Here is a 20,609-nt window from a genome sequence, read left to right on the forward strand (position 1 = left end):
TATTTTTTGAAATTACAACTTTAGCCTTTACTTTTCTTGTTCATATTCTTCATATTAAACCAAAGAAAGTTGTTAAAACAAAGAGTTTTAATTTTCTCACAGAAGGAAGAAAAAGAAAAAAGTTTAATTCATGAAATTCGAAGACTTTCTCTATTTGTGGTTTTATTATATATTGTAGATTTTTTATTCTTACCTATCAAAATAAATAGGTGTGCACGTGTATCTGCTCCTATAATAAAATAGATTCAAACAAAATGAGATATGTTTAACCCTACATTTATCAAATTCTTTAATCCTATGAAATCCCAACTTATATATATATGTGAACATTAAATAACAAAATTAAGACGGAAAGTTAATACAGAAAAAAGTATTGTGAATGTACTTTTGAAAACAGAAGCACTTAATTTTAAAAAATGAAAAACAAAGGTGATGGATGGGCAACTTTTATGGTTATACATACAATTAGATGTCATCAATTTTTGGTAAGCATAAATTTGAAGCAAAGAAAAACTTACCCCTACCCTTTTTTCTTAGATTTTTGAAATATTTACTTATGTCACTATAAGGGCATTTTGGGGATATTGAAGTTAATTTATCACTAGATAAATTAATTTTCTTCCCTTAATTATCGATTGGGGAAGCTTTTGATATTATCTAACAACCAAGAGAAAGGTAGCTGCTATTTAAAAATTAAGAGTAGAGATCCTTGACTTTGCAAAAACTAGAGGGGAGGTTAGTGCAATTTACAAGCCTCTCGTGGCTCTTTTGGCTAGCTCTCTCACCTAGTATGGATATAGAATGTAGGTTGGATAAGGTGTTGGCATGTAGTGAGAAGAATTGTTGAGCATGAGAATTACAGGGAGGCAAATCCATCAATTTGCACTAGATAGGTCCAACTCAACTTTCCTCTCATGCGCACAAACCCACAGTAATTACCAACTTAACACAAGTCCGATAAGAAACTAAACATTAAAAGGTGATTGGAAGTCTCTTTGACTTTCCAATGTGGGACAAAATCTTTTGAAATACTCAATTATTTACAACAATCTCATTCCTACTTCAAAAGGTCTTGGACAAAAGAGTAAATAAAAAAATAATCTTCTGGATTTGTTTGGGTGTAATGTAATTAGTTTGGTGTCTTTTGGATTATCAATCAAACTTAGATTGACAAAACATGACCAACAGAATTATTAGTGAAATATGAATTTCTATAAACCAATAACTCTTGATGTATGACTGAGATTTTATCAATCACATTGCAACTCACAATTTACTGTTTAAAGCTATTTTGTGCTTTTAGGCCATGCACCCATCTGATTATTCATGAGACCTCTAAAGATTCGGTTAAAAATATCTTATTGGAGCAGCTCACTCCATTTTCATATAGGTGAATTCATTAAGTGTATACTGCTTAAATACACCATATCAAAGGAACATGCATTCGTTAAAAGTTTTAAGCTCAACCTCACAGCTACTAGTAGTCAAAACACTCACCGCAGAAGGGACTTAAATTCGAAGTGTTTTATAGTCAATATTGACTTGTTATTACCCATATGAACCTTAAAGATGGTAATCCAATCACATAGGTTGGGCAACCATCTTTATTGACAATTTATTAGCTTAAGTCCCATTTCTCCTATAGTTTAAAGAATTAATTTTCTTCTCCCAGGCTTAGTATCGGCTAAGTTCAACTCTGACTTTACAAAATCAGTGAAAATTATTCATCTCTAAGTATTTGCTTTACGATATCATGTTTCAATTTCATGTGTCGACTTTTATAATTATAGGACTTGTTTTTAATAATAGCAATTGCTGCTGGACTATCACAGTATATAGACACAGGAGGCAAAAGGTTCTTAGTTGGTGGAATATTGGTCAATAAATTTCTCAACCAATTGGCTTTAGAACCAGCCAGCTCGAGAGTTATAAGCTCTGATTTCATAGTTGATCTAGCAATGATTGTCTATCTAACTGATTCTATGTTATTGCACCACAATCAAGGATGAACACATAACCACTAGTAGATTTTGTCTCATTTGAATCAAAGATCCAATTAACATCACTGTATCCCTCTAATACATTGGAAAATCCACAATACAAGATACCATAATCCATCGTACCTCTCAAATATTTCATTAGTTTGACTAGTGCAAACCAAGCTTGCTATTGGGATTGTGAATATATCTACTCAGTCTACACACGGCATAAGCTATATCAGGTTTTGTGAAATTCATCGAATGCATCAGACTCTCAATAATTTGAGCATATTTAGACTAACCAATTGAGTCACCATTATTTTTCTTGAATTGAGTGTTAGCATCATAAGAGGTACTTATAGGTGTCACATCAAAAATTTCAAACTTCCCAAGAAATCTCTCTATATAATGTTCTTGTGACACCATCATCTCTCCTTATGATTTTAACACCCAATATCATTTTTTATTCACCCAAATCTTTCATATCAAAATTAGAAGACAAAAAATCTTTAGTACTATTAACAATATTTAGCCTTGTACCAAATATAAGCATGTCATCCACATATAAGCTAATTATTATATATTGATAATTTACAACTTTAATATCTACAAATGAAAATCCTTCTCTTATCAAAACTTGATCAAATTTTTCATACCATTGTTTAGGAGCTTGTTTTAGATCATAAAGAGATTTAACTAATTTACAAACCTTATTTTCTTGTCCAATTACAACATAACCTTTAGGTTGAGTCATGTAAATTTTTTCTTCTAATTCAACATTTTAAAAGGCTACTTTAACATCCATCTAATGAACAAAAATTTATAGATAGAAACCAAAACAAATAAAATACGAATGGAAGAAATTCGTATTATTGGTGCAAATATGTCAAAATAGTCAATATTTCCTTTTTGAGAAAATGTTTTTGCTACTAAACGACCTTTGTAATTTTCTATAGAGCCATTAGAATTATATTTTCTTTTAAAAATCCATTTACAATCAATGGATAAATCTACCAAAGTTCAGATTTTATTTTTCATAATAGAATTCATTTCAGATTTAATTGCTTCTTTCCAAAACTTGCAATCGGAAGAAGAAATAGTGTCAAAATAAGTGAAAGAATCATTATCAACAAGAAAGGTTTGAAAATCATTTGCATAAGAAAATTCTTTTCTTAGTCTTTTATTCCTTCTCAATTTCTCACTAGAGGTTATTTCTCTATTTATTTCAACACGTACATGAGAAGTTATTAGATAGTGAAAAAATATGTTCAAAGAACTCAGCATTTTTTGTCTCAATAATTATATTACAATCAAGCACATGACTCCTTAAAATAAGAAACCTATATGCAACACTATATTTAGCATATCCAATAAATATACATTCAGAAGCTTTAGAACCTAAATTTTTTTTTTTAGGTTCAAGCAATAATACTTTAGTAAGACACCTCCCATACTTTTAAATATTTTAAAGTTGGTTTATAATTTTTTGGTAACTCATAAGGTTTTTTGCCAGTCTTTTATGTGAAATTTTATTTTGTAGGTAACATGCAGGTAATATAGCTTCTCCCTACAAATTATCAAAAGTATGAGAACTAATTAACAGGAATTCATCATTTCTTTTAGTGTACTATTTTTCCTTTCAACTACCCTATTAGATTTTGGTAAATAAGGAGGTGTTATTTCATATATTATACCTTCATGTTTACAAAATTTATCTAAGGCTAAGTATTGACCCCCCTATCAGATCTAATTCCTTTCATTTTCTTTTTAAGTTAATTTTCTACTTCAGACTTATAATATAAAAAGGCATTATGAGTGTCATCTTTATTTCTAAATAAGTATAGTTCGGTATATCTAAAATAATCATTTACAAAAATAATATTATATTTTTTACCTCCTCTAGTCATAGTTTGTATTTTCTTGATATAGCTAGTGTTAACATGTCTTAAACTAACATAACATAAAGAAATGGAATTAGCAATATAAGCAGAAGAAGAGGCATTTTCATTGATCATATAGAAAATGTTAAGTACAAAAAGTCCCTGGTTACAATAGTCTTCGCCCACAAACACATTATTTTTTGTCATTACAATTTTATCTGATTCGAATGACACTTTCACCCAAACTTTTCCCTACAAAGCCACAAAAATCAGGTTTGCCAGAATGTTTGGCCCATGCACCGCCAAAGTTTTTCCTGAAGTGAGTTTCAAGAGCACTTTACCCTTACTCAAAACTTTAGCAGTTTATGAATCTCCAAGGTAGACCATATCTTCATCATCCCCTATTGGAGTATAGGAGGTAAATGCTTCTCGATTTACAGATATGTGCCGAATAGCCCTAGATTCTACCACCCATTCTTTCATATTGTCTGCAATGTTCACTTGATAATGACTACATCAATTATTTCATCTCCTTCGGTTAAATTAACCTTAGGAGGATTAGCATTTGCTTTTTCGCCTCTATCTCTGTATCTATATTGGGCAGCATGGTGTCCTGGTTTTCCACAAACGTTGCAATTGTCTCTATTTTTCTTACAGTTGGGATTTTTGGGCTTGTAATTTTGGGACTTGTTAATGTACCTTTTATTGTTGTTTTGTACCAAGTTGGCTTTGAAAGCCATCTACTTGGTTTTGACAGCTCTTAATTCCTTCCTATTAGAATTTTCAATAAAGATGTGTTTCACAAGTTCCTCAATGTTGTAATTTTTCTGCTTGTGCTTCAAGTTCTTTTTGTAATTAGTCCATGATTCTGACAGTTTTCAATTAGCATGTTTGCAACAAATTTCTCAGGCAGACTGATGTTTTCATTTTTCAAATCTTTGAAAAGCATTTTGTACTCTATGATTTGAGATTTCATTTCGATGTCATTGGTCATTTGCCACTAGTAGTACTTTGCAATGACAAAAATTTGATTGGTTGCATCTTTTGCTGTAAACTTTGTTATCAAAGCTTCCCAGATAGTTTTGGCTCCCTTGCAGCTGGAGTATACGTCAAATAATTCATTAGAAAGTGTTTGCAAAATAGTATGTTGACATACCTTATTGGCATATTGCCATGACTCTTGTGACATAGCATCTGTAGTTATAGCAAGTTGAGCATCAGTCAGTGTATAGGCAACTCCATGGATGTCGACCTGTGAATGTACACATTCTTGCCACCTTTTGAAGTTTTCGTTAGCGAAAACTTCAATTTTGGAGACGTCTGGAAAAGGCTTGGCAAATGGCATTGCGACTGCAACTGATGCGGATGATGAATACGATCTGCTAACATTGTCAGAGGCCATAGTGTCTTAGATTGTTGGAAAATAATCCAAACAATGCTAACAATATTGAAGATGTAATTTGAGCACGTTTGAGTCGTGCTAAACAGCACTATCCTAAGAAACTATTTCACGAAGTTGAAATGTTTTCCCAAGATTAAACAACCATTCTTCTTATAAACAAGAAGGAATGAAAACAACAAATATCATATAAACCCAGTAGAGAAGGAGAAAATGGAATGGAGAGAAGAAGGAGGAGAGAGTAAGCTGCCAGAAAAGATCAACTGGAGCTTTGTGTTGTTAGTGTGCTTTCTAAACTAGGAGTGACTAGTATTTATAGGGCTCAAGCATTTCGAAGCTCAGAAGTACAACCAAGAGAGCAAAGGTCATGTAGTAGTTTATACTAACACAAGCATCTCAGGTTCCTGACAATATCGCCAAAATTAGAACACCGGACATGTTGTAATTCAAGGAAAATATATAAATGCTAGGAACGCTCAAATCAACATCACGGACTGCCATTACCATAGGCTTGCACATTTATCACATCTCCACCACTCAAAAGTGAACGAAATACATAAATCAAAGGGACTTTAATAGGGTTGTAATGGGGCTCAGGTGAAAGGCGGGATAAGAAGGTAGAAATAAGGGTTAATGTGTCAAGATGATGTCCGAAACCCACCATATAACCACAGTGCTATACCGGAGGAGTTTCACATGCAAGACAATTTTCATTTGCTGTCCATACTGTGCAGGTGCTAAAGTTTTTTTTTTTTGAAAGACGGCTTGCAAGGCGTGGGCACGCCTTGTAGGCTGGAGTCTTTTGTTCACGAGCCGCTTTCTCTCTCTTACTTTTTTTTTTTTTTGCGATCGATCTCAGATGTACAGAAACAGCACCATATAATATCTACTCTGAAAACACTTGCGACCATAGATTTATTTGCCTTGTATAAGTAATGAGTTTCAGACATCTCTTTATAACACAAGGTTGAATAAGAAAGTCTAAAAGAAGTCATGGGTTATTAAACATGGTTAACAAACAAAGAGAAGGATAAAAGCTCACATCGGTTCACTATCGGGAGATAAGATGAGGACTTGGTTTTTAGATAGCTAAAGGGGGTTAAATCCTAAATGCCCTTATCATTTCAAATGCATCCAATTCAACAAAATGTGGTCTTGACATGTATAAAATAGCAAGTTCTAGAATGCCAATACCATGTGCGATACCCACTCAATCAAGCAAAAATAGAGCAAACAAGAATAATATGCTCAAGCAAGGCTCAAAAGCTCCCAAAAGTTGCAAGAATGGATCAAGTCTAGTGTATTCAACACTCAACAATACTGTCAAGGCAAAACGAAATGCATAACTAGTATATCTAACCACATGCCCATGCACCTTGATTGAGTTATTCATCATAGCAAAGAACTCAACTAACTACACTTTTTTTCTCTTTCTCTTTCTTTTTTTTTCATTTTTCATTTTTTTTGTTGTAAGTAACAAAGCAAAAAGAAATAATGGAAACCACTCCCCCCACACCTAAGACCGACATTGTTCTCAATGTAGAAAAGACAGATGAAGTATTAGAAGAAAAGAAGAGAAACTTCCCTGACCACCGGGGAGGGAAAGTGAGACACTAAGGTGGAGGAGGTGAGACGACTGCGTGCATAAGGTGGTGTGGCGGCGGCGGATGCAAGGTGGAGTGGCGGCGGCGGCGGACGCAACACCAACATGAAGGGGAAGATTTCATTTTCGGAAGGGTTGGAAGGCGTGGGCACGCCTTAGAAGTTATAGTCTTCTGACCGTCAATTCCAAAACTCCATTTCTTAGGTGTGACGACCTGTTTGGGCATGTCTAACTGCCAACTTCCTGTCACAAAATAACAACCCACTAAATGACACTAACACTTAACAAAAACTTCAAAAATATAAGAAAACTAAAACAAAAGAAGCCTTGGGTTGCCTCCCAAGCAGCACATTTCTTTAATGTCTTTGGCTAGACATAGCACCACTCTTTAATCTGGATGTAATTGAATTTTTCTTGTAATTGGTGGCCTTCCTCCGGGATCCACGTGGCCATTGAGTGCAACCTTTTTCCTAAATTTTCTCTCCATTTTTACCTCATGAATTGCTTTCATCCTATAGGACTTATTCGCAGCAACCTTGAATTTACCCCTATAAGCAAATTTAGAAAATTCTTGCACAGAGGGATTAGTGGTATACATAGCAAACGCAGAATGAGAGTTAACAAGATGTTTCATTGTATCAAAAATATTAAAGTGGACTATTTCTCCATCAAATTCCATCGTGAGAGTACCCTTACTAACATCAATTTTAGTCCGGGCAGTACTCAAAAATGGCCTTTCTAATATAATGGGTGATGGATTTGGGGCACTTCTATCATCCATGTAAAGCACATAAAAATCAGCAGGAAAAATTAATCCATCTACTTGCACTAAAACATCCTCAACTATCCCATCCGGATAAGCACATGTACGATCAGCCAATTGAATTATTATCCCCGTTTCTTTTAAAGGTCCTAAATTTAGGGAATCATAGATTGACTTAGGCATCACATTAATAGAAACCCCTAAATCTATCATGGCATTTTTGATACTAGAATGGTCAATCTTACAGGGAATAGTAAACATACCTGGATCTCCGCATTTGGGTGGAAATTTCCTTTGAAGTACAGCTGATACATTCTCTCCTACCATCACTCTCTCATCACCCCTTAGCTTTCTTTTGTTAACGCACAGGTCTTTCAAGAACTTTGCGTATTTGGGTACCTGTTTGATCACGTCCAATAGGGGGATGTTTACTTGAACTTTGCGGAACACATCCAGGATTTCTTTTTTCTTTTCTGCTCTCTTTGTCTTTTCCAACCTGCAAGGAAAAAGAGCTAGATTAGATTTAATAGGGATCGAAGGAATAGATGTTACCTTAGGGTCTTCGCGAATGCGCCCCTCCTCTTCGATTTCCTTTTCTATCTCCTCCTCACTTTTGCTTTTTTAATTTTCCAATCTAGGCCCTTTCAGTTCCTTGCCACTCCTCAGTATCATGGCACTTACATTCCTAGGGTTTGCTTCAGGCTGCGAAAGCAATTTCCCATAGACGTGGGACTCCAGGCGATTAATGGCAGTTGCCATTTGGCTCATTCGAGTCTCCATGTCTTTCATGCCCGCTCTGGTGTCCTGTTGGAACTGAATAGTGCTCGCGACTAAGGACCTAGTCTCTTGCTGGAGTTGAGCGGTGGTCGTGACTAAGGTTCTAGTCTCCTGCTGGTTGTGACCAAACTTTTGACAATCTCCTCCAAAGAATTTCCTGAGCTAGAGGATGAGGGTTGAGTCTTTGGTTGCCACGGTTGTTGGAATCCTGGTGGACGATTCAGGAATGGATTTTGTTGACTGTTCCCATAACTGAGATTGGGATGGTCCCTCTAACCCGGGTTGTATGTATTGGAGTACGGGTCATACTGCCTGCGGGGCGCGGATACGCCTCCGGCCATGTTCACTTGTTCAGTCCCATCTTCTTGCAACATAGGGCATGAGTCAGTATGATGGCCCATATTTGTGCAAATTCCACCGGCCTTTACTTGGGGCACTTCCCCACAGCTAATTGTCGAACAACGGATGTGAGTTCCGACAACTGTTGCTGAATAGATGTTGACTCCACCTCATTAACCCTGCGGGTAGGGTTACTCTCACGGAAGCAAAACTGTTGAGAATTCTCTACCATAGCTTCAATAAGCTCCCATGCTTCCTTCGGTGTCTTGTTTGCCAGTGCTCCTCCACTCGTAGCGTCAATGATACTCCTATGAGTTGATTGGAGTCCTTCATATAAGTATTGGATTAACAGTTGTTCACTAATTTGATGCTGCGGGCATCTAGTGCACAACTTGTTAAACCTTTCTCAATATTCATACAAGAACTCCCCGGGATACTGTTTAATGCTGCAGATTTCCTTCCTCAAACTCGCAGCCCGAGATGCAAGGAAGAATTTTTCCAGAAACTTCTTTTTCAACTGTACCCATGTGGTAATACTACCTGCTGGTAGGTAGTACAGCCAATCTTTAGCCGCATCCTTGAGAGAGAACGGAAAAGCTCTCAGTCTAATTTGCTCTTCAGTGACCCCAAGAGGTTTCATACTAGAGCAAACCATCTCGAACTCCTTAACGTGCTTGTGGGGTTCTTCGCCAGAGAGACCATGGAAAGAAGGTAAGAGATGAATCAGCCCCGACTTCAGTTCGAAAGCAGTATTCTCAGCCAAAGTGGGGAATGTGATGCATAAGGGCTGGTGAGTCAACTCCGGAGCAGCCAGCTCCCTTAATGTTTGGGTGTTGGCCATGCTTACTTCGTCTTCCACTGACTCGTTCGCAGCAAATAAGTGTCCTTCTTTTCGCCTCTTGTGTGTCTTGCCTCCGCCTACGCACTGCCTTCTCAACCTCAGGATTGTATACCAATTCACCTGTGCGAGAAGAACGGAGCATAAACTAGCAAAAATACCAAGAAGAATAGAAGAAAATAAAAATAAAATAAAAACTGAATTTGAAAAGAAACAAGTAATTCAAACGCCAGCTCCCCGGCAACGGCGCCAAAAATTGACAGGTGCCGAATCTGTGCAATAATAATTACTAAAAAGTCCTAATTACCACCACAATTAATTATAGAACAAACCCAAGTACTGGAGCAGGGACCCTAGGTATGCAATGGGTTACTTGATTCACCCTATTCCCGAAGAGTTTGCTTGATCCGATATACCAGATTTGTCTATAAAAATGTTAATTTTGCGTACAATGGCAAGTAGGGTCAATTCCACAGGGAGCGGGTAGGAAATTATTTCTTTCCAAATTAGTAGAACGAAATTGGGGGATTTTCAATGGGAGGCAAATAAAAATAAGAATAAAACAAACAAAATTCAGAACTAACTCACAAAGCACAATTCACTAAAAATAGCAATTAATAAAAGTTCTACCCAAAGGATCAACTGCTCAGGCACGGTCCAATTAAATGATCATCGATGCAAAGATATTTCATCCATTCATCACTATATTGGTTATAGTTACCAATAAGCTCTGACAACCAGTTCTTCCTTACCTTTTCGACAGTCAAGGTACGACCATTGACTGCTTCCCTAACCAGATAACAACCCTAGGTACGACCGTAGGAATTTAATTACCCAATTGCATTAAAGGTAGAAGAACCCAACCCTAACCAACAAACACGCTAAGAGGATTTATTTAAACTAGATCCTGCGTTTTCCCATCATAAAACCAATTATGGTGGTTGCCACGGGGTGTTAACTAAATGAACAATTACGGATTCTATTTAATTAACGTGGCAGTAGGCTATTAAATTAAATCAAATACCCGGCCATTGATATTCAATTAATAAAATACCCATGAACAATTAATTCAGGAAATGCACGAATAGCAATAAATTGGGAGAAATAATGAAGATTCGATTAGATCTCACAGATATTATGGACCGCGCCTTTGCGTCAACCTTTGGGTAGAGGAGAAGATTAGCCGCTCCTCATCATGTCAATCCCATGTGATTTAATTGAAAACATCCGCGCAAACATCACAGAATTTGAAACGATGAAGCACTGAAGAAAGAAAAAGGAAAAAGTCTTCCTTGTCTTTGCGTTGATGTTTGTACTGAAGCCCAAAAGCATAACGCAAAAGCCAACGAAAATTGTACAGAGCCAAAGTAAAAGCAATGGAGTCAAAAGCCTCCCAGCCAAAAGCAAAACGAAAGTTTTTGACGTCTGACGGCTAGGGAAAAAGAAAACTAAAGCTAATCTATTCCTTCTCAGTGCTGCGGGTCCCTTTGCTTGTTTTCTTATATAATGCCGCAGGAGAAGTCCACCCAGGAGCAAAGCTCTTGTTTAAAGGTTCTGATCCAGTGCTTCGGGTTCGCGTGGACCGACATCCTTAGTTGGCTTTTTTGCAATTAATCCCGCGGGTCCGTCCTTTTGATGTACCTCTTCCTTTCTCTGGCGTGGTCACGCCATGAAATAGAGAGTTTTCTGGAATTTTGCCTCGTGAAAGCATTTTTTACACCAACCACCTATAATTCATACAAATATGAAATATGAGCTAAACCTCAATACTTAGCACAGTAAGTAGCCAAAATTAGGACAAAATAACAGTGCAAAATGTGCCAAATAATTGCTTTATCAAAAGCTACATCGGAAAAAGAGTAAAATTTCAGTAATAAATGAAACGTTAGAGTTCTGATTTTTTGTAACAAAACAAAGGATAGTTTCCGGGTTTTCAATCAAAGAAACATTGCTAAGAGATAAAATTTTATCATTTGGTGGAAAGAGTCATTTGTTGTAGGGATAAAAATTTATCCGTAAAGTTTAAGATAAAATCCTTTCACCGTAAACATACAAATAAAAATTTACTTCAGGTGAAAAAAATGAAGTAAAAAATTAGGTTGTGCTTAACACACATGTAAGGGGACTAAAACTATCAATTTACAGTAGATAGGCCCAATTCAACTTCCCTTTCATGCGTGTAAGCCCACACTATTTATTAACCTAACACAAATTCAATAAGAAACTAAGCCTTAAAAGGTGATTGGAAATCTGTTTGGTTTTCCAATGTAGAATAAAATCTTTTAAAATACTCAATCATTTACAACGCTAGTGAAGTAGACTTTCTGCAAGAGATGAAGCCATTCAGAGCATCCATATTGGCTTCCCTCTATGCTCAAGAAGACATTAAGGAAAGGCCTAACATGGCCTTTGTAGTTCTCATGCCCAACAATTCTTCTCACAACATGCCAACACCTCATCCAACCTACATTCTATATCCATACTAGGTGAGAGAGCTAGCCAAAAGAGCCACGAGAGGCTTATGAAGGAACTTTTCTATTGAACTATATCGAGGATAGAGTCACAAAACCAGAAAGATCTAGAGCTAGTAGTAGAAATTAGGGTAAATTACACTAACCTCACCTCTAGTTTTTGCAAAGTCAAGGATCTCTACTCTTAATTTTTAAATAGCAGCTACCTTTCTCTTGGTTGTTAGATAATATCAAAAGCTTCCCCTTTCGATAATTAAGGGAAGAAAATTAATTTATCTAGTGATAAATTAACTTCTATAACCCCAAAATGCCCTTATAGTGACATAACTAAATATTTCAAAAAACCAAGAAATGAGGGTAAGGTTAGTTTTTCTTTGCTTCAAATTTATGCTTACCAAAAATTGATGACATCTGATTGTAAGTATAACCATAAAAGTTGCCCATCCATCACCTTTATTTTTCATTTTTTAAAATTAAGTGCTTCTGTTTTCAAAAGTAAGCTTTACTTCTTTAGTTTTTCTACCTAAAGTAAATTTTTATTTGTACATTTACAGTGAAAAATGGATTTTATCTTAAACTTTACGGATAAAGTTTTATCCTTTCAATAGATGACTCTTTCCACCAGATGATAAAATTTTATCTCCTAGCAACGTTCCGTTGTACATTTACAGTGAAAAATGGATTTTATCTTAAACTTTACGGATAAAGTTTTATCCTTTCAATAGATGACTCTTTCCACTAGATGATAAAATTTTATCTCCTAGCAACGTTCCGTTTGTTACCGAAATTTTATCCCTTTTCCAACATAGCTTTCTTGAGGCCTATAAATACTCGCCACTCCTAGTTTAGAAAGCACATCATAACACAAAACTCCAGTTGTTCTTTCCTGGTAGCTCACTCCCTCCTCCTTCTTCTCTCTATTCCCTTTTATCCTTTTTTGATGGGTTTATACAATATTTGTTGTTTCTGTTCTTTTTTGTTTATAGGAAGAAGGATTATTTAATCTTGGGGGAACATTTCAACTTTCTGAAATAATTTCTTAGATCAGTATTGTTTAACAAGACTCAAACTTGCTCAAATTATATCTTCAATATTGTTAGCATTGTTCGGATTATTTTTCAACAACTAGGATCCACCAAAGCTAGCGGTGTTCCATTCATCCATTACTTCCAAGAATGGTTCACAATTACAGTGGTGGTTGAAATCTCGGTTGTTGCCATTTCACATTGATCGCGATATAAGTTATTCACAATAGAGGCATATAATGTGGTTTTTGAATTTATTTATTTGTTCTGTTTATATATATGTATATATGTATATGTATTTAGACATATACATACATACAATACATACATATATATATATACATACACACACATGTATGTATGTATGTATGTATTATTTGACTCGCTTTAAAGCACATGTGTATGGTAATTAAATAATTTTACTAGTTTACCATGATAAGTAAAAGGCAACACTGGTCAAGACCTTAGGACCAAATTCTACATTTGCATTATTATGTTAATGGCGCACTTGCAATTGACCTGATTGTTCAATTAACCCGCAACATATTTTTTTGGTAAAACTTAATTGTCCTACATTGTCAATTCTGACAAAGATAAGGGACTAAGTGGCAAATGGTGATGGATTCGGGACCATACTCACGAAAACAAAACGAAAGAAAATGGACTAAAATGGTAATTTTCATTGAAGGTCTTCAAATACATGTTTAGTTAAGGGTGAACAACTATTAAGTCATTCAACTTCTTTTTATTAATTCAAATTTAGTCCTTTAACTTTTGTTTTTGGTCAATTCAGTCATTTTAGTCAAAGTTTAGCCAAATAGAAAAATTTCCAGCACCAACGAAGGGGTAACTTGGGAAACCAGCAGATGTGATTATTTAGAGGATTATTAAGGAGGTTTGAAACTGTGCGGCTAGTTGGCAATATGTGTCAAGCACAAAAGGTAACTAGATGCCAAGCCATTTTCCAGACAAAATAGATACCATAAGATTAGATAGTTAGTTGCAATTGAACAATCCTCTCACTACTTCTTCTATACTTTGGTCTTTTTCAATGAATGACTAATATAAAGGGATTAGGGACACAAGCAATCATTAGTCCAAGGAGTTCATTTTGAATTAACTGTGACATATGCAAGAGGAAAAATCATATGTGCACACAAAAGTAGAAAACATTCATTTTCTTTCCGTCTTTCTTTCCTTGCCTTGTGTACGTAAGAATGAATATGTGCGCACATTTCTATTGTGATTTACATATGTTTACAAGCCCAAGCTAATTCTGCTCATATGCACAAACACTCGTTTCGAGATCCACGAGATTAAAGAAATGTTAGTAATTTTATTTTTTAAGACAAGTAATTTTTCCGTCACAGTTAGTATATCATACATTTAATCTGTACTATGAACCAATTGGATAAAGGATTGGTTTGTGCATGGGATATGATTGTCGTAATTATTAATTGATTTGGAAAAAAATCTCAGTTGTTAGTATGCTTATATAGTGCAGAAATAATGTCTAAACCGCCCATTCATCAAGATTCTGCAGGACCGTAGGATTGGTTGCGTCGTGATATTACAAAACTAACAATTAGATGCTGGATACCGGGTCTACAAGTGAAAAACACGTCTTTGGTACCAAATAAAAAATATCAAATTCTCGGAAGAGCAAAGCAAAGAAGGGAAACAGTTCTTGAATTTTTATACTTCCCTCCAACACGATCATATCTACAATTAATTGCAATAGCTCCTAAACATAAATCACACCATAAACTAGATGTTAAAGTGGTACTTGAACATTTATTGGTAAGAATTCAAAAAAAAACATTTATTGGTACACTGAATTGGTTTTTGTTAAAAAAGTTATTTTGATTATGTGTATCTTTTACACAGTAGAATTTGTTAGTAATAAATCCAATGCATTAAGAAAATACGCATACAAAATATTAAAAACAAATGCTGTTTTTTCAAATAATAAATAAGATATTTAACCTTGGATTTAAAAAAAATATTAATTAAATTTTAAAATGTTTAAAAATAATACGCTATTTGGTCTTTTAAGGTATTCAATTTTGGATTTTTTGAATAGATAATGAAAAACAAGTGTAAAATAATATTAGACTACACAAGAACATATTTGCCTACACTAAGACGTTACTCGCCAATCAAATCAAAGCAAACAAGTGATTTTATGAAGATTGGACAATAGTTGACCTTCTTAATCATCAAATTGCTAAGACGTTAGTGGCTAATTAAATTAAAGCAAATGAGTGTAAAGGCGCATGATTATATTATACAAGAACCTATTTACTTGCACTAAGACATTACTCGCTAACCAAACCAAAGCAAACAAGTGACAATATGAAGATTGAACTATAATTGACCTTCTTAATCATCAAACCACTAAGACCTTATTCGCTAATCAAATCAAAGCAAACAAGTGTAAACACGAAATTAGACTTATAAATGTAACATTAATATTATATTTTATGCAATTAATTTATTACTTGTTAATTAAATTCTATAGTAATCATCTATTTAATGTATATGCTAATGGTACACACCGATATGTCATAGTACACTCTTTTAAAGAGAAATTAGAGAAAAAAAATCTAAACCATGTGAAAAATAATCATTGTTAGGGGTCAAAGTCATATTTATGTAGCTAGTTATCCATTGATGCTTAACTCTAAACGTATGCATATTGCTTGATCTTTGTTGGGTTGAAGTGAAATCTTAATGAGATAATTTCATAAATCTCTCCTAAGGTTTCTGACTATTTTTCTGGCCTCCCTCCAAGTTTCAAAATTTACACCGACTTTCATTGAAATTAATTATCTTGTAAGATTTAGATCCAACCAGTAATTAAAAAGTAATAGAAGGAGAGAAAAGACAATATTATGATTCCATCACCGTCCCTCATTTACTATATTATTTAGTCAATTTAATACTAATCCATACATTAAAAAAATACTAAAATTTGTTGTTTATCACTAAAGATCAAATTACATACAGCATTAAAAAATGGTATATCATTCTATATTTTTTTTACTTAAATGCAATAGCCAAATTACTCTTTTTCAGTTACATGCCTAACATAATAAAAAAAACAAATAATCAAAAAAATTTGCAACCAAAACATTGTAAAGAGCGAACTTTAATATCATTAATATTCTTGTCAATGTATTAAGTCACAAGGATATTATGGTGCTACTGAGATTTTTTGGCCTTTAAAATTCACTCTTTATAATTTTTTGGTTGCAAGTTTTTTTTTATGATTTGCTATTGATTATGTTTGATAATGGGTCTGTAGTTGAAAAGAATAATTTGGATCTTACATTAAGTATAGTGTGTAGAATAATATACTATTTTTTGATATTATCTGTGATTTGATCCCTGATAATAAACAGCAAAATTTAGTATTTTTCTTTAATGTGTGGACTGGTATTAGATTAATTAAATAATATAGTAGATGAGGACAATGATAGAATCATATTATTTTCACTCTCCTGATATCACTTTTTAATTGCCAGTTGGGCCTAAATGTTACAAGAGAATTAACCACAAGGGAGAATAGTGTAATTTTAAAAACCTAAAGGGTGGCTAGTAAAATAGTTATAAATCTCAAAGGAGGTTTCTAAAATTATCCCAATTTTAGTAGCAACAAAGTTATTATTATTATTATTATTTTAGACAACAACCAGCAATAAGGTGTTAAAATCATTAAAAGCAAAGAACAGACATCAATTCAGTACGAGTAACTGCGAACTAATTTACCGATGAATCCGACATATTACCGAATAGAACCAGATATTGCATTCTACAACAAATAAGGTTTCTTAGAATATTTGACTTCGTATTTGCAGCAAACTGGTAAAGGAAAGTAAAGGCTGGGCTAAATCTTCATTTTCAACAACACACAGAGAGACCCATCTGTCAATTGCCCAAGCTCTAGTGACCGTACTTCTGGAACTCCCACTCACTGTTATCTAATGGGCAAACCTGGCGTGTCTTGATGTCACGCCCCGAGCTCGCACGTGCCCGTCACATGACATCCGCCGTACTCCCAAGTCTCATTTAGGAATACAAGGCTACATTAACTAATTTAACTTGGCAATACTAAAGAATTTAAACAAATAAGGTGCGGTTCGAATTACATATAAAAGGAAGTCTACGAATATTCAAGGCGTTCGTACATTTATTCTCCAATTGAAACAGCGGAAACAAAAGTAAATAGGATAACACTAGAAGTAGTTAGCCTGCCAACTTCTATGCACCTAAATTAACAAAAGTCATCCTCAGGGTCTTCTATGTAAACCAATTCATACTCTTCCAAATCTGCAAAAATGGTAAGAAGTGGGTTGAGCGACAATCGCTCAGTAAGTAATATTTACCCCTCTGTTGGACCATGCACTCTTAATTTTATAGGTACACAAATATATAAGTACAACTCAAATCATGTGCATATCATTCACACCCGTAATTTTTAAAAGTAACATTATTTATAAAGCAATCAGTAGTAAAGAGTGACAAGCAATTTAAAAGCATCTTATTGATAGTTGTACATAAGAAATCGTAAAGTCATGACTCATTTTGTCTCAAGTCACAAATCTCTTCATATCCACTCATAAATCAATTCATTTCAGTTCATAAGTCTCATTTCAAATCAGTTCATAAATTCATTTTATATCGGCTCATAAATCATTCCTCCAGATCAGCTCATAACAAGTACATGTAATAACCGGCTACTGAGTACTCAGCCTAGAGATTAAACCCCTACTAGGTGGGCGACCAATAAGTTTCATGACTACCGATTGGTCTCATTCATATTTGGGTCAATCGGCCGGACTCTATACCAGGCTACCATAGCGATTAGACAGGACTATAGCCCCTACCGTCTATTCCATGACCGCTCTGAGTTTTACTAGTCAAAATTCATTTCGTATTTCATATACATAATTCCTTGCTTTCATAAAAGATTCAACTCATTTTGTATATAATAACATATCAAAACGTTTCAAATAAGTCACATGGTCCATCTTTGTATAGTAAAATACCGCTTCCATAAATACCCAAGTAAAGCATTTAATCAAACACATTTCGAGTCAACATAGCCAAATAGGATTGAAAACGAGAGTTTCATTTACACATTTGAAATCTCAAAAGGGTAAGTACCACCTACCTTTGTTTGGTTGCTCGAGTGGAACTACCTTAAATCCTCGTACCGTACCTATCAAATGCATGAGTTCCCTAATTAGTTATTACTTCCTATAGATGCATAAATATACAACCTCTAAGTAAGTACAAGATTCATATCTAGACCATTATATGGACCCTAATAGCATTTCCCTCAAATTGGATGATTTCTATTTTTGGAACGTGTTCATAAATTGGAAAGTTTCTATTTTTAGAAAGTTCCTTAATTCGAAAAGTTCTCCTTTTTGTAAAGTTTCTTAATTTAAAAGAAAATAATTAATCATAATCATATTTAATATCTTGACTACTATCTTACTATATTTACTTATAATTTATAATTATTCATTATTATTATTATCGTCCTCGTCGTCGCTAATTTATTTTATTACCACTTATATATATATTGGCCTATTACAATTAGTATTGTCTTAGTTTATTTCACTCGCATTTATACTTTTATCATCGTTATATACTTAATTTATTTCTTCCATGTCCATATTGTTATTATCCTTACTAATATTGCTTGTTAATTATTATTATTATTATTATTATTAGTGTTATTATTTTAAGCATTTCGTTCCTCAATCTAGAGCTTATCTTACATTGTATAATTTAACTTAATATAGCTAGATTAAGATGCTTTAGGTTTCCATTAAAATATCTTATACGTAATTAACCAAGTATAACTTTATATGACTAACCCTTCTATTGTAACAATTGCCATAAATTGGGTCTTGCAATTTAATATTCATGATATACTATAAAAATGGACTAGTTATATTTAAAACTTATTTGTTAAACATTTACTAAATTTTTATACTATAATTTGGTCCAAGTTTAAATTGTTTCCCTTTATTTATTTATTTATTTTTTATTTATTACCATATATATGTTTTATTTTATTTTTTATTTATTTATATTTTTTTTACCCTCGGGTGGGACCCATGATTGGCCAAAGGCCAACCATGTCTGACCATGGCCGCCAGACCAGACCCTCAATTGGTTGGCCGAAATGAATTCACTCCAATGTCGCCAGCAAGTGCTGGCGACAACCTTTTTTTTTTTTTTTTTTTTTTTTTTTTGCTGTCTTTCGGCCAACCCTTGAAGCTCTTTTCTTTGCCGCCAGAAATGGCAGCCGCACCAAGACAGAGCAGCCGCCGCTGCTCTTCCCCTTCTTTTTTTTTTTTATTTTTTTTATTTTATAAAACAGATTCACTCGCCCTATACTCACCAGATTAAAAATCAACCTCCCCGATCTATTAACCCAGATACGAATCTTATCAAAACATATATATCTATGACTATATAATAACAATACATGCCCATAAAATTTCTAGACCCATTAATATAACAACTACACTTTAAAAGAAAAGTTTTTCTTGCGTGAACTCGAGACTTACAGGTTTAGATGTCTAGTCGTCGGATCAATTGATGGTGTTGTCTGTTTCTCTTTCTCTCCTTTCTGACGACTCTTGCTCTAGGGAGGCAGACGAAAGAAATGTAAGGTTGGGGTTATTTTCCTGTCTAGGGTTTTGATCAAACCTAAACCTAGCCCTACTTACTAGTAGGTGGCTTGGGCCAGAGTTTTAATTTATTAGACCCCTTATCCCATCCTACAGTTATTTTTATTTTATTTTCTTTTACTTAGTAATTTTATCTATTTAATTAATTGGGGAAATAAAATAATAAAGTCGGTGCAAAAAATCGTGGGTTTTACACTTTACCCATCTGCTAATACAGTGGAAGTGAAAAGCATGATTGCAAACACCCCAAGCAACTGTGCTTTCCTCGCTAGTAGCACTGGATTGATTAGCTTGACACTCGATGCAAAGATCCATAATATGATTCCTGCAAATTGCACAGTTATCCACCACGATATCCCAAGCCCAAAGAGCGACGGCGTTCCACTTCTTGATCTCGAATCGCTTGGCTTTCTTACCAGAAGTTGAGGTGGACACCGTGAAGGATGAAGGTCCGGCTCCGCTGGAGCCTTCTCCAGCCGGAACCATGGTGACTTCGGTGTTAAGAGATGCCATTGGGTTGGCTCGAAGAGAGCTCTCTTCACGAGTAGCAACAAAGTTAATTCTGTTAGATCAGTTAACATATGTCAACTCGCTTGCACTATCTCTTGTTCCTTTGTTGCCCCTTATTAAGGGTGTGTTTAATAATTTTACTTAATGCTAAAAATTAATTCATTCAAAACTTCTTTTGAATTTGGCATGTTTGATAAATGAAATATCTTACCACTTAATTTATTAAGTACTATTTAATTTCTGTTCAAAATTTTAGGCCATTTAGGATCTGTTTGATAACTCTACTGCTAAAATTTATTCATTCTGAGCCTT

General features: G+C 34.5%; 2 protein-coding genes across 2 annotated transcripts; both read right to left on the reverse strand.

The window, feature by feature from the left end:
- Positions 1-7,089: 7,089 nt before the first annotated feature.
- LOC140016442 (uncharacterized) lies at positions 7,090-9,581 on the reverse strand. Its single transcript, XM_072069962.1, has 6 exons — positions 9,160-9,581; positions 8,830-9,048; positions 7,888-8,120; positions 7,552-7,773; positions 7,355-7,431; positions 7,090-7,104 (listed from the first exon to the last, which is right to left on the reverse strand). The coding sequence occupies exons 1-6, from the start codon at positions 9,579-9,581 to the stop codon at positions 7,090-7,092; spliced, it is 1,188 nt and encodes a 395-aa protein (XP_071926063.1).
- A 7,194-nt stretch (positions 9,582-16,775) lies between these two features.
- On the reverse strand, positions 16,776-20,321 carry LOC113717286 (RING-box protein 1a-like). Its single transcript, XM_027242059.2, has 2 exons — positions 19,984-20,321; positions 16,776-17,098 (listed from the first exon to the last, which is right to left on the reverse strand). The coding sequence occupies exons 1-2, from the start codon at positions 20,298-20,300 to the stop codon at positions 17,020-17,022; spliced, it is 396 nt and encodes a 131-aa protein (XP_027097860.1). The 5' UTR covers positions 20,301-20,321; the 3' UTR covers positions 16,776-17,019.
- Between the last annotated feature and the right edge of the window lie 288 nt (positions 20,322-20,609).

Source organism: Coffea arabica, chromosome 11c (genome assembly GCF_036785885.1).
Source record: "Coffea arabica cultivar ET-39 chromosome 11c, Coffea Arabica ET-39 HiFi, whole genome shotgun sequence".
Classification (NCBI taxonomy): domain Eukaryota; kingdom Viridiplantae; phylum Streptophyta; class Magnoliopsida; order Gentianales; family Rubiaceae; genus Coffea; species Coffea arabica.